General features: G+C 38.8%; 1 protein-coding gene across 3 annotated transcripts in view; it reads right to left on the bottom strand.

The window, feature by feature from the left end:
* The window catches only part of Cwh43 (cell wall biogenesis 43 C-terminal homolog), a 50,594-nt gene that overhangs the window by 19,866 nt on the left and 16,229 nt on the right, over positions 1–14,499 (bottom strand). For all 3 annotated transcript variants that reach the window (XM_040292440.2, XM_005319991.3, XM_078021282.1), the window contains exons 7-12: positions 13,666–13,923; positions 10,954–11,079; positions 8,174–8,253; positions 4,719–4,824; positions 3,556–3,691; positions 1,104–1,253 (exon numbers count right to left, since the gene is read on the bottom strand). In XM_040292440.2, coding sequence (XP_040148374.1) covers positions 1,104–1,253; positions 3,556–3,691; positions 4,719–4,824; positions 8,174–8,253; positions 10,954–11,079; positions 13,666–13,923 — 856 coding nt within the window. The remainder of the gene's footprint in view (positions 1–1,103; positions 1,254–3,555; positions 3,692–4,718; positions 4,825–8,173; positions 8,254–10,953; positions 11,080–13,665; positions 13,924–14,499) is intronic.

Below are 14,499 nucleotides of genomic sequence, written 5' to 3'. Positions count from 1 at the left end.
CATAGCACTGTACATTTGTGTTTTAAGTGATTATGTTTAGAAGAGCAGAGTATAAACTCTACACTTTTATCTTTGCTTTTACAATATATTGTTGGCATTATTAGCTATTTATTCAGTAGTAAGTCACTGATTGTGAATGTTCTTTGGGGGAAAAAAAAACTTCTTTTCCATTCATGCTTCTTAGTAGAGGGACTGACTTATAAAACCACCACTGGCCTTTCTTCCCATCCTTTACTTTCAGGGAAGAATTTTCTAGCTAAGTGTGAAAAAATTAACTGGCCATTTCTGTCTCGAGCCCTTCCTCTCTGGAATCCACTGGTTTTGTAGACAGGGAATTTTCTAACTGGTCCCTTTCACCAAAGGAAGAGCTTAACAAGGCAGGTCTTGCACCTGTTAGGAGGCCTAGTGTTTGTGGGGAGTCTGTTTCCTGTACTGTGAGGGGACACATTAGCTAGGTCATATGGCCACATAAGCCTTGTTGTCCAAATAGCTTTATCAGTATTAAAGTGGAATTTTCATTTCCATCTGCCAGATTCTTCTGCCTATATATTCTTCTGCCTTGTGAATACATGAATGAAAAAAGGTACCTCATGTAGCACCCTCAAATCCCAACGGTATTCCTATTTCTATCAATAATCCTATAGGAAAAAGGAATTAATTTTTCTGCAGTCTGGCTTACCCGTGGTTCCAACCACCTGTGGACTGAGTTTGAGTCAAACCACTTCTTAGCTGTGTGACCTTGGCCAGTCAAGTTAATCTAGTGTCTAATGTCCAGAGTCTCTATCTATAAAATGGGGCTTTAATGGTACTTACCTCCTACAGAATGAAGATTAAATATAATGATGCCCTTAGCATAACACCTGCAGAGAGAGCGACTGCACATTTCAGTCATTGAGGGCTAACACAGCCCTCCACTACATCACCTCTAAGGACTGCCTGCATCCCCAAAGCTTCTACATCTCATTGTTGCAACCAGCAATGCAGGGGAATTTCTTTGAGAGGTGAGAAAAGAAGGAAGCATAAAAGATTCTTTCATAGAAATCAAAGGAACACGTTGATAATATTTCATGGCATTTGTATAATATTAAGTCAGAGAAACCTACTCATGGTTTCCAAAGTGTGTCACAACAAAATCCACAAATTTGTGGGAGATGTTGACAGTCAGGGTTATGGCTGGTGCAATCTCGCCCTCTGGTGACGGAAGAAGGTGATGCTCCGATTTCACAATTGGGTATCTTGATAACACCATAATCCTGTATTGGAAGGAAAAAAGAGGGCCATCAACATCAGTCCCATCCTATCAGGTAGGCAGGATGAAGAAAATGCATTAGAAAGAGATGTGTCATGCTACAGGCATCCCACCAAGGGGCAGTCAGAGCAATAATGTGACAGAATTCTGTGGCAGTTTGCTTGTTCACCACATCTCACTATATAGCCTGTCTTGATGTATCCCTAAAAGCACAGGATCACATCTGTTTTAATCAGCACTACAGAGACACGAAAATGTAGGCTTTGATAATATATAAAATCCATCTTATCTGCATTGTTATCCTAACCACACATTTGCATAAAAATTCTAATATTAATACATGCAGAATATATCTTGCCAGCAATTTATAACAATTTATAAAACTAGACATTAAAAATGATTCCAGGGCTGGGGATATGGCTCAACTGGTAGAGTGCTTGCCTCACATGTACGAGGCCCTGGGTTCAAATCCCCAGTAACACACACACACACACACACACACACACACACACACACACACACAAATTCTATAGCCAGGTGTGGTGGCACATGCCTGTATCCCAGGAGCTCAGGAGGCTGAGACAGAAGGAGGAAGAATTAAAAGCCAGCCTCAGCAAAAGCGAGGCACTAGGCAACTCAGTGAGGCCCCGTCTCTAAATAAAATACAAAGTAGGGCTGAGGATGTGGCTCAGTGGGCCAGTGCCCCTGAGATCAATCCCTGGTCCCCCACACACACCGCAAAAAAAGATTCTATAAACATATATAGGGGGAGGGGATCTACCTCACTCAAAGTCAAAGAGCTACATATGAAAAGGAGGTAAAGAGCTCATGCCTCAGCCAACTTCACTTCTCTAGGTGCTTATGCTACCTCTGAGACTCCCTTGTCAGGTCCCTCAGATCCATCTCTACAGTGGTGAACTCTAAGGTCCATCTCCAGCCAGGCTTGTCCTACTCGACCTTCCAAGGTATATACTGTATGTCACCTGACTGTCCTGGCACATCTCCAGCTTGGCACATATGCACTCTCTCCCAGTGTTCCTCTGCCATTAAAAGGCTTCATCTCCCATCAGGTAATCAAGTCAAAGCCTAGACACCCCCCTGAGTCTTCCTGATTCTTCTCTTCCCCAACCTTGACCTCTCAGCCAACGGCAGGTCCTGTCAGCTCTATTCCAAAACAGTTCCTGCCTCAGCCCCCTTCTCTCCATCACCACTGTCACCTCCTGTCTGTGCTGCTGCTCCAACCTCATCTCCTGTCTCCCAGCTCCTACTCTCGCTCCTCCAAGGATGGCCAGGATGATCTTTAAAAATGTATGTCAGACCAGATGACTCCTCTCCAGTGGCACCCTGCCCCAAGTGGGTAAAAGGGGCCCTCTCTGGTCAACTGCCCTCCCTTGGCTTCATTTCTTAACAACTCCTCCTGGATCTCCTCCAATGCAGGCTCCCCAAGCTCCATCCTGCCTCCATACTTTACCCTGCGGTTTCCTCAGCTCTTCCTGTGTCCTCATCATGGTATCTTCAGAGAGACCTTCATGACCATATCACCTATAGGACCACCATTCCCCATGGTCACTGCCCTTTGGTTACTGTGACTCACAGCTTGCTTTCTTCACAGAACTTATGAAGATCTCAAGTTCTCTTATTTATTTCTTTGTGTATATGTGTACAGCCATCCCTCAGTATCTGTGGAGAACTGGTTCCAGGATACCCCACGAATACCAAACTCCATGGATGCTCAAGTCGCTCATAGAAAATGACCTAGTATTTGCATATAAGCTACGCACATCCTCCTGCACTCATCTCTAGGTTATTTTTAATACCTAACACAAAGCCTACACTTCACTTCATTCACATGGACTCAGGGCAGTGCTCGGTACATGGCAAATTCCAGTTTTGGCTTTTGGAACATTTTAGCACTTTTTTTCCCCCAAATATGTTCAACCTGAGGTCAGTTTCCACAAATGAAAAAAAAAAACCTGAAGATACAAAGTTCCAACTGTATTTTTATTTTTCCAAACTAGAACACACACTTCCTGAGACAAGCATCCACATCAGTCAGGCCTGGTATTAAACCTTAGCTCCTACCCCAAATGGTTTATAATGGTAAAGAACTGGAAATACCCAGCAATGGGGAAACAACTTTAAAAATTAAGAAATAGGCATATCTTCAGCAACTCCCCATGTCCCAAGCAGCATCACTGGGGCATGTTCACAGGACAAAGACATGATAATCCCCACTTTCCACTCCAAGCCTATGCTGCCTGGTCTTTCAGGACTGTGTTCTGTATTAATTCCCAAGGTATACTCACCCCCAGGTGTGATCCCTGGTGCTTGGACCAAAGTCTGTATAGAAACCCAGCTTCTCCCCTAGCCACATGGTTAAGTCATTGTTACCTATATAGGGCTTAGAAGCATCACTCTCCAAAATGGTTATGAAATCTGCACCTGTTCAGAAAAAACAAAAGCACAGAGAGGGGGGGAAAACGGACTCATGACAATGAGAAAAGCAATTAGCAAAACTCTGCCCTTGTCCTTAACCCTTTAGGCTTTACTCATTAAACTCAAAACAAAGTAATTCTTTGTGAGTCACCAAAGGGATGTGGTTCCAACCCAAGCTATGAAGGAAGTCTCCTATACCCAGAATGTAATTAAAACATGGAACACCTTTAGGAAATACTAGGAAGGGGTAAAAGCATAACTTTCCTAAGTTCCAAATATTCTGAACATCTTTCCTCAAATTTCAAATAACCTTCATGTTTTTCACAAATACCCATCTTAAGTTGAGAGACAATGAAAGGAGGCACCATAGCATTTTATTCCAGGGCAAACAGCTCCATGGTATTGACAGAGAGGTAAATTTATTGGCCTTTTTAAAACCTGGTCCAGATGTGCCTCAGGGACCTGTAATCAAGACTAAATAAGGACTCAGGATCAGACACACCAAAATTTCTCAGGAGGATGCTTATCATTAAGAATAACTAATCTAACCCTTCATTTACCTTACGACATGCTCCATGTGACCGATCTAACGACAAAATTCCCCCCTATTTTAAAGGATGCTTCATTACAAAACATGAGCATCCTAAGGCACGGAAACAAATAAAATTGGCCCTGGGGCTCTTGAAATCAATTTTCTTCAAAAACAAGCCTTATTTTTGACCCATTCTGCTTTTTTAATTCAATAGTTTTATGGTTCCCAACAATGGGTTCCCAAGTGACAAGTTAGTTACCAGCAGGGGTATCTTTAACAACAAGGACATGGCAAGAATTCCCTGCAGATACCCACCTAATGTGAGATGTTCAGAATCAACTGAATTAATTGCTATGAAAGACAGATGTGGTCACAGAAGCCTAGTCCTGCAGCTGCCATGATAGCAAAAAGCCTTTTTAAGAGATGAGTGTAGAACCGGGCAAACCCTCCTTCTACAATAGTAGTTTTTCACAACCTGGAACCAATCTGAGTAAGACTTACCTGTCTGGTTGAGCAATTGAGCTGATCTTTCTAGATTAGACCATCCTTCATTGTCATATCCAAACCTGAGAGGCCAGATGGCAGCAGAGAACTCTGTGGCTGGAACCTGAGGAATTGTTTTCACGGCAGTTTAGCATGACAGAACAATGCAATCAGTTTTCTCTGCCTCTCTACAAAAACTCCTATTTCAGCAAAGGAATTTCCTCAGACTTTTGCTCACATTTAATTTATAAAAAAAGGAGATATTTGCTCTATGGTATTCTCATAATCAATCTTCTGCGAACTTCTAGCTTAAGCTTGAAGTTAGGAGGAATGTCTGGGAAATATTTATAATAAACACTCCTTAAAATTCCAAAAACATTAGAAACCATCTGGATGGTCCATCAATAGGAAATGGCATTTTAAAAATGATACTACATACTTAAAATGGGACACTACGTAGTCTTAATAAATGAATACAGGCTACATATTTCCATGTGGATGATGGTCATAAAAATAATTTTAAGTAAAAAAAAAAGTAAGCTGTAAAATAAATGTTGATGCCAGGTAGATAAAGTTAAAAACATGGAAATAACAATATTGCCTAGGAATCTATCGTATGTAGTAAAATATAAAGAAAGGCATGGAAGTGGGGCACTCCTGTAATACCAGTGACCCAGGCCACTGAGGCAGGATGATCACAAGTTCAAGGTCAGGCTGGACAATTTAATGAGACCTCGTCTCAAAATAAAATAAAATTAATTAATTAAAAGGGCAGGGAAGGTAGCTTCGTGGCAAAGTACACCTGGGTTCAGTCCTCAGTTCTAGAGAAAAAATTCAGATAGATTTAGGAAAGGAGAAATTGTTAAGTAAATTCTCAGATTACTTCAAAAACTTTAAAAAAAGAAAGGCATGGAAATGATTTTTTTAAAAATATACCACACTCCTGATAGGGGAAAAGAATCACACACAGGAGTACCAAGAGGCCTTTGTCATCTTTATAAAGTGAACAGCCTATTCTAATCAAGTTGGAAATAGTATTACCATTCTCAACACTGGAAGGCCAAGCTCTGGGACAGAATTCCTATTAGTGGCTCTTCTTTGAGATCCATGAGCTACTCAGAGAATGCACTGTCCAATCCTAGCCATCTATCTCAAACAATTACCCCCTGATCTATATCTGGGCTCCTGTGAAAGGGAGTGATTTCTTTAGAACAAACTCATGAGCACAACTATCAAAACTCAACCAACCAACCAAACAAACAAACAAACAAAAAAAAAAACACTTCAAACTGAGTCATCCAAGTTCAACTTGGGAGAAGGAAATAGCAATGTCTTTGTATAGGAAAAAACACTGTTTCACTGAGCAAGTCAGAGTGCATGTTCTACCAGAGGAGAACTGAGTGTTTCATCTTTGCAGAAGGGTTTACTGAGTCTAGTGAACGTCATAAAATGAGAATGGAACAGAGAACTTCCACTCCAACGGAACATAGAATCAACAGAGATTTCCAGAGGCACAATTATATTCATGAAGCTATTCTTTTCTACCCAACAAACATCTGTACTTAATTCTGGACTTCATCATCCCAAAACCTGTTGTCCCTTCATTCTTTCCATCTCAGCAAGTGCTATTTGTCTCCATCCAGATACTCAAGCCAAAAATATAGATGCCATCCCTGGTTCCTTTCTGTTCCTCATCCAGCAACATCCAACTCATTGGCCAATCCTATAAGCTGTACTTTCAAAACATATTCTAAGTCCTTCCTCTTCTCTCCAATTCCACAACCCCACACTTGTCAAAATCACCAGCATCTGTCACCTGGACCACTGAAAAAGCCTCTGGATTCGTCTTCCTGTCTCCACTCTCAGCCTCCTATCATCCATTCTTCCCAGAGTAACCAGTTGACATACATCATTTTCTTCACTCCTACTGGAGACATTCCACTGTGGCTTCTCTTGCAAGTAAAATGAACTCAGAACTTTTCACTGGTGAATCTGAGGCCTTATGTGATTTGCCCTCCCCAGCCTCTCCAACTTCATCTCCTATCACTCCACCAAAGCCTTGCCCTGATGCTCCCCAGAGACACCAGGAAGGTTCTCCCTCAGTCCTTTATTCATGTTTTCTATGTCCAAATATCAACTCTCTGAAAAACTTTCCTTTACTCAACTTTCAAGTTTCATTTTAATGTCACCTCCTCAGAACAGCCTTCTCTAACCATCCAAATTATAACCCGGAACTCCATAATCCCATATTCTTCAGAGCAGCCTAATCTAAAATGATTGCTTTTTAAAAATTTTTTCCTCTGAATACTATCTTCCATATTCAGTGCAAACCCTGGGAGGGCAGGGATCTCATTTAGTCTCTTTACCTCTGAATCCCTGGCCAGGGACATCAAAAGACATTCACTAAACATTTGCAAATGAATAAATGAATGAACAGGTATTAAACAGGTATTAAATTCAATTCAAACAACTCTTTTCAAAAAGAATTCACACACTCGGTAATAAAAAATTTTTAAAAAAAGAATTTCTGGTTGACATCTGATAGACACACGGTGCCATAATAAAAACTAACAACTATAGAGCCAGGAGAAAGAGATCATGTAATGATGACCTACTATTATTTACTTGGTAAGAAAGAGTGACTGAGCAAGGCTCTGGGTTAGATCCCCAGCATTACCAAAGGGTGTGGGGAAGAAGAGGAGGATGAGAAGAAGAAGAAAAATAAATAATTACTGAGTTCTGAATAGAGCACTCAAGTGGTGCTGACAGTACAGAAATGAACAAAGAAACATGGTCTCCGCCCTCAGTATAGCTTTGTATTTAACACAGAAATTTCCCTGGTTGAACAGATTGCTGAAATGCAAAGTTAACCACATAATTCTATATTAGCCAAAACTATAACTCTGACTGCATTATGAAATACAATGAACTTTTATGGAGCAGGTAAGAAGCACAACATTGCAATGGATTACTCTTGATTCTACTCACTTTTATAGAAGAAAAGGAGACATCAAAACATTTAGAACTACACATAGAGAGAGAGAAGAAAACTCCCATCCCCCATCAGTACACAAGCTACTACTCATCATCTGCAAAATTAAGAACTGTCTGTAAGATTTTTTTAAAATCAAAGAATCTCACAATGCTCTCTTCAGAACTATCTACAAGTTATAAAATAATTTCTTATTTCATAGTTTAGGCAGGTAAATAATTAAATACGGTAAAAATAACACCACACAAAAAATCATGAGCAGAATCCCTCTGATATATTAGTTGATCCTACCTCAATAACACAGCTTCATAAAATAAGCCTATAAAACCATCAGTCTGTGATCCAGGGGTGGGTTAAGGAAATGGGATCCAGGATTCTAAAGCTATCAGATCCAAGTCTAGCATCCAATCAAAATAGTCTAAAAATATATGTATATACACATATCATGTAATATTCTATTTCAAAATGTTTAATTACTTACCCCTTTGCCCAATTTCCTCTCATAGGCTTTATGTCGTAGTCCTAATCCCAACAACCCCAAGCCAACAAGCAGCCACAAAACTAAATAGAAAGAAGAAATGATTATCTAAAAGAAACTAAATTATCTTCTTAAAAGTAATTTTTTTTTCAAAACTCCTGATTCTATTGGCCAATGAGTTTGTGTGAATGTCTCTTTCTTGGGTTCATTTTCATGCATGAAATGCATACAGAATCCACACTTTACATTCAGGTTTCAAAGAATATTCCCTAAACATGTTCCAAGGACCAAGAGCCTAAAATAACAGTAAGTCATAAAATCTACACAAAAACAAGTCTACACAAGCAGAAACCAGCAGGAAAAGACATAGTGCAGAATCAACCCCACAAAGACTTCTGATACTGGGACTTTCAGAATCAGAATATGGAACAAGTATGCTCAACATGATTAGAAAATAAAAGAGGGCATTCCAAAGTATGACTAAAGAACATGAGACTAAAATAAGCAAGGAGGAAAATTTATAAAAGAAAATCAAATAGACTTCTAGAAATAAAAATACACCATTATAATAACTAAAATCAGAAATTATGGACAAGATAAAGAGCATTTTTGACAAAGTTGAATAGAGAATTAGTGTAAAGGGCAGCACAGAAACTGAGGTAGAAAAAGGCAAAGTGGTTACAAGAACAGAAGAAGGTCAAACACGTAACCAACTGGAGTTGGAAAGGAATGAGGAGAAAGAATGGGGAAGAGTCAATATTTGCAGAAATAATGCTGAAAATTTTCCAGAATTGATAAGAGACATGACTCTTTAGATTCATACAGCCCAAAGACTTCCAAGCTAGATGGGGGAAAAATCCACATCCAGATATATCATAGTGAAATTGTGGAATACCAACACAGAGAAGAAGATTAAGGGCTGCCAGACACCAAAGACTGATTATTTCCAAAGGCGCAATAGTTACAGCAACAGACTGCCTATCAATAGCAAAAGTCAAACCACAAAGCAGTAATATTTTCAATGTGGTGAGACAAAAATAGTGAACCACTTAAAAATAGAAATTGAAGATATACTTTCTAAACTAGAAAGAGGTGTGGTGGTGCTCACCTATAATCCCAGCAGCTCAGGAGGCTGATGCAGGAGGATCTCAAGCTCAAGGCCAGCCTCAGCAGCTTAGTAAGGTCCTAAGCAACTTAGTGAGACTGTTTCTCAAATTAAAAATTAAAAGGGCTGGGAATGTGGCTCAGTGGTTAAGTGCCCCTGCGTTTAATTTTGGAGAAGAAGGAGGAGGTGAGGGGAGGAGAAGGAGGAGGAGAAGGACGAGGAGAAAGAAAAAAGGGAGGAATGGAGGGGAAAAAAAGAAAGTGGGGAGGAGGGAGGGTGGTAGTGAAAGGAGAGGTGTGAACAAAAAACAAAAACCTAAATTCATACAAAAGACCTCAAGAAGGAGAAAAATGTACCTGTGAAAGTGGAAAGTGAAAAGACAAAGATGATAGAAAGAAATTAAAATACTAGAAAAATAGATTAAATTCAAATCAAAAGACAAAGTTTGGCTTTCTGGAAAAGGAAAAACAATAAAGGGAAACAGTTAAAAGTTCAGAGGTTTCCAGGAATATATATATTTATATATATTTTTTTTTGGTAGGGGGTGCAGAGGGGTTAACAGGTAGAGCACAGGGGGTGCTTGGAGCAGCAGAACTCTTGTGAATGATGTTCTAATAACAAATGCATGTTACACATTTTCAAGGCCTACAAAATGCACAGCACCAGGAGTAAACCCTAATGTAAACTATAGACTTCGAGTGATTGGGGATGTGTTGACATAGAATTAAAGATGACAAGTCTATCACTCTGGTTAGTAATTTTGATAGTGGGAATGGTTTATGTGTGCAGAGGCAGAGTACATGAGAATTCTCTGAACCTTCCACTCAATTTGGCTATAACTGCTCTAAAAAAAAAAAAGACCAAAGTCTATTTTGTAAAGACTCTAAGTAAATTTTTTCAAATGCCTGAATTCAATGAATGACTAAAATGATTATAGTTCTTAACCAAAAAAATTACAAACAAAAACTGCCAGATTCTGGTTTTAAGGGACACACTAAAACGTAACAACATACACCCACAAAAATTCATCTCCCCCTAAATTTAAATACAATATTTTCAAATGATGATTAAATATACATGAAGGTTTTTAAACCATCTCACTACTTTGTGAAATATATTTTAGAGATGTTTTGAAAATCTATGTAGCTTCTTGTTTTCTCTTTATATTGTAGTGTTTTGTCTCTTTTAGTAAATTATCAAGTCCCTGAGGGTAGAGATCATTATTCCTACATGACATTCAATAGATGTTCTTATTTAATCCAATCCATTTTAAATGAGGCAGATATTAGACAGTGAATTTCATATTTGAGTGTCTAGTTCATCAACATTCCAAATATTAACATATTTAATCTCTCTAAAAGGAGAACAAACAAATGGAGAAAATAGACTCAACTATTACAACACAGCATTTTGAACCTTGTATCTGTTAAACCATATTATATATGTTAGAGGTGAAATAAAGCTATTAAATAGTATTTATGGTTGAAATGAGATGATATCAGGAACTTGCTTTAAATACTTGAAAGAAAGTGGGAAATAGCTGTTAACATCTTTAGTAAAATATTGCCAGTTGTTGAAGCTAGGTGAAGGGTACATGAAGCTTCGTTACATGCTCTAATTTCATGACTAAAAATTTGTATAATAAACATTTTTTAAAAGAATGTGAAATGATACTTACAAAGCATCATGTATTTTTCACTCTTTCTGAAAAGCATTTTAGGACTGTTTTTGGTTTGAAGAAGAAAATCAATGTTTTTCTTAGGACCAAATAACATATTCAGCCCAATAATGAACATCACGGTCCCTGTATAAAAGAGAAAGAATATATCAAAGGTTAATGATAAAAATCCTTCCAATGGTAAATTCCAGGAAACAAAATTTCTTTTAAAAGAACATATCGTGGAAATTCAGTTATTGCATAAATTTATCTCAGTACCTAAGTGATTATTCTAGCAGTGCTCTCATGAATAGGGACAACCTTAATAAATCAGGTAGAGTTCTAGGAATCAAGCTCTATATGAGAGGACCCAGCCTCTTCCTGATGAGGGATGGCCTTGAATTTCCCATTTCCTAGTTGCTGGGTTGCTGATGATGCTTATTACTGACTATTGACCGGGTAGGAACAGAGAAACCCAAGGAAAAGGACCTTCTGAGCAGCTATAAGGGCTCAATTGACTATTTGCATACACCAAGCTGAGAAGCACAGTGGAGCATATGCAGGTTCTTAATACAGCAGTGCTGCAGTGATAATTCTGCCCTGGGATGTGGGCACTCTGGGCACAGGGTCCTGCCCAGGATGCATGCCAGAATTCACAGTTGGCCAATAACAGGCCAAAAAAGTTGAGCTGCGTTGAGATGCACTACAAGTAGCTTACATAAAAGTGTATGTGATTCTAAAATCATATATAGTATGAATGCACATAGAGATATGGCACAAAATGTAAATGTCAAGTAAGAAAATGTCAAGTAAGAGTTAACCTTAGATGGAAGGCTAGCAAAAAAAAAAAAAAAAAAAAAGTTATGTTCAATGTTTGAGGAAATAGCAAGCAAAAAAGCAAAACCCCAAAAATAAATGTATACTAATTTTGGATGTGATACAAATTCTTTTCAATTGTATTAAAAGTGACTCTGAACATTATCATTTTTTCCTTGGTTTTTGTAGTCTCACCAATATAATGTAACTCTTACCAAAAAGACCTTAGTTGTATGAAGTTGTAATAAGAAGTGTTCTGTAATTCCATATGGGAAGAAGAAACCCAAAAGCTAATCAGTCACAATATTCTAAAGAGACAAATTTACGCACAGAATGGCTCTTACTTTCTCATTCTCTCCACCTGGCAGACCCCTAAGCAAGTAGGAGTAAGAGAAAAGCAGGGCATTGGGCAGGAAAACAGAGCAGGACAGAGTACAACCACCTGGAAGAAACCAGAGAAATACAAAGTTCACAAAGCCAAGGTTACCACAGGATAAATGCAGCAATGTATGTCCCTAACACAAGGGGAGCTGGGGCATTAACCAGAAATATCAAATTCTCAAAGGCTGTTTCTAAAATACAGCATGTTGCCTAATAACAAATCTCCCACAGTAGCCTGTCCTGACAGACGTCTAGTTTGTCGGGTAGGAAAGCTTCTGTCAAGAAGTACAGAGGAACTGGATGTAAATCCAGGGCACCAAGAAGGACAGCGACAGAACATGGCAGAAGCCACCCCTCCCGTGCAACACTTGTCCCACAGAATATTCACAACATTTGTCTCATTCATCTGCAATGTCTGCCCACTGGACCAAAGTCCCAGGTAGGCAGGGACACAGGTGTTTTCATCTCCAGCACCTGGCATTGTATCAGGAATATGGTTGGTGCATGAATTAACTCATTTTTTTTTTAATGAACAAGGGAACAAATGGAAAAATGAATGTACGAATAAATAAGGACTGGCTCCCCATCCTCTCATTTTCTAATATTTTATTGTGGGCAAACTTGATATGTTTTACTTTAACTTTAAAATGATCAGCAACATTTAATTTGTGTATACCTGGTATACATCAGTAACTTTATTATTGCCAGAGACAATTTTTAAGATATTAAACTGAACAACTGGGTGCAGTGGCACATGTCTGTAATCCCTGCGGCTGGGAAGGCTGAAGCAGGAGGAACTAGAGTTGGAAGCCAGCCTTAGCAATGGCTAGATGCTAAGTAAATCAGGGAGACGAGTCTCTAAATAAAATACAAAATAGGGCTGGGAATGTGGCTCAGTGGTTGAGTGCCCCTGAGTTCAATTCCCAGTACCAAAAAAAAAAAAAAAAAGATATTACACTGAACTAAGCTTGTGAGATTTTAATTTTGGCATGTGAGTTCATAATCACAGAAATGGGAAATGCATTTAATGCATGATCTTGGAATTACTACTTATACTAAGATAAATTTAAATATATATATATATATATATATATACACACACATATATACATACATACATACATATGTTTGTATATTAGTAGTAAAAATCTGGTAAATAACATTCAGGATAACTAAAAAAAAATCACAATTCCTAGGTATGTATATCTATGAGCCTTCTATTGAAGCAATTGAGCATCGTAATCATACCTTTTCCTAATACTTTATTATGTATTAAATGTGTGTCCCAACAATTCATTTAAGTGGCGTTCAGAATAATAAATGTTACTGAAATGTACTAATGACTTAAGAAATTTGCTTTTAATTTAAGATTTAGACATATTTCTAGGTTTTGTTTTTGCCAAGAGAATCGATTTTACTAAGACAGGAAGATCATCCTATTTGTTTTCACCAGTCCTGTTAAGTGCTAAAACCTGGCAAGTCCTCAGGGATATCTTCCAGCAGATCCTGTAATCCAAAACTTTTAAATGCACTCACCCAAAAGCACATCAGATCTTTCTCTAGCGTAAACGCCTCCTGGGACAAACTTAAAGGCTGTGCACCATGCACAGAAAAATATGTCTAGAACATAAACCACCATGGCAACAGTCATGGTTTCTCCAGGGCTCGTCCCCGAGCTAACCAGGTGTTTAAGCACTTGAGGCCACATGGATCCAGTGAAGATGGCCAGCACACAGCCGGAAACAGCAGCTGCCCACGTGGGCAGGTAAAGGAGACCCGCAGCTGAAGCCGTTCCTGTGTGTGAGAGAAAAGAGGAAAGCGTGAGTCAGATGGGAAGGCAATGAAGTGCTAGGATGACCCATTTATAGCCTTTTAGAGGCAGAAGGGACCTTAAGGGTATCCTGCTTCAATCTCCAGACAGATGAGAAACAAGATCCAGCAAGGTTAATGTCATTTGTTCAAGGTCACACATCAGTTACCCATATGACTGGAGGTGGAATGGGTCTAGTAAGTTTCAGTCCAGTGTTATTTCTTCCAGAAAAGCAGGGGAGAAAAGGAGAAATAAATAATTTGTGTTAAGATTCTAACATCAATAAAAACTAAAATTATCCGCAATACCAAAAATATGTTCATTAAATTTAACCAACCAGATATAGGAAAGTCAAAAACATGTACAGTTGGGAGCCAGGGTTGTGGCTCAGTGGTAGAGCACTTGCCTAGCATGCAGGAGGCACTGGGTTTGATACCTGGTCCCACATACATACATACATACATACATAAATGGTATTTAAAAAAGAAAACACGTACAGTTGATTTGATTTCTAGAACATTTTTGTTGAGCCACCTTCTAAAGGAATTTCTACCAATCTA

This window comes from Ictidomys tridecemlineatus, chromosome 9, assembly GCF_052094955.1.
Source record: "Ictidomys tridecemlineatus isolate mIctTri1 chromosome 9, mIctTri1.hap1, whole genome shotgun sequence".
Classification (NCBI taxonomy): Eukaryota; Metazoa; Chordata; class Mammalia; order Rodentia; family Sciuridae; genus Ictidomys; species Ictidomys tridecemlineatus.
This window is presented reverse-complemented; position numbering and strand designations above follow the sequence as displayed.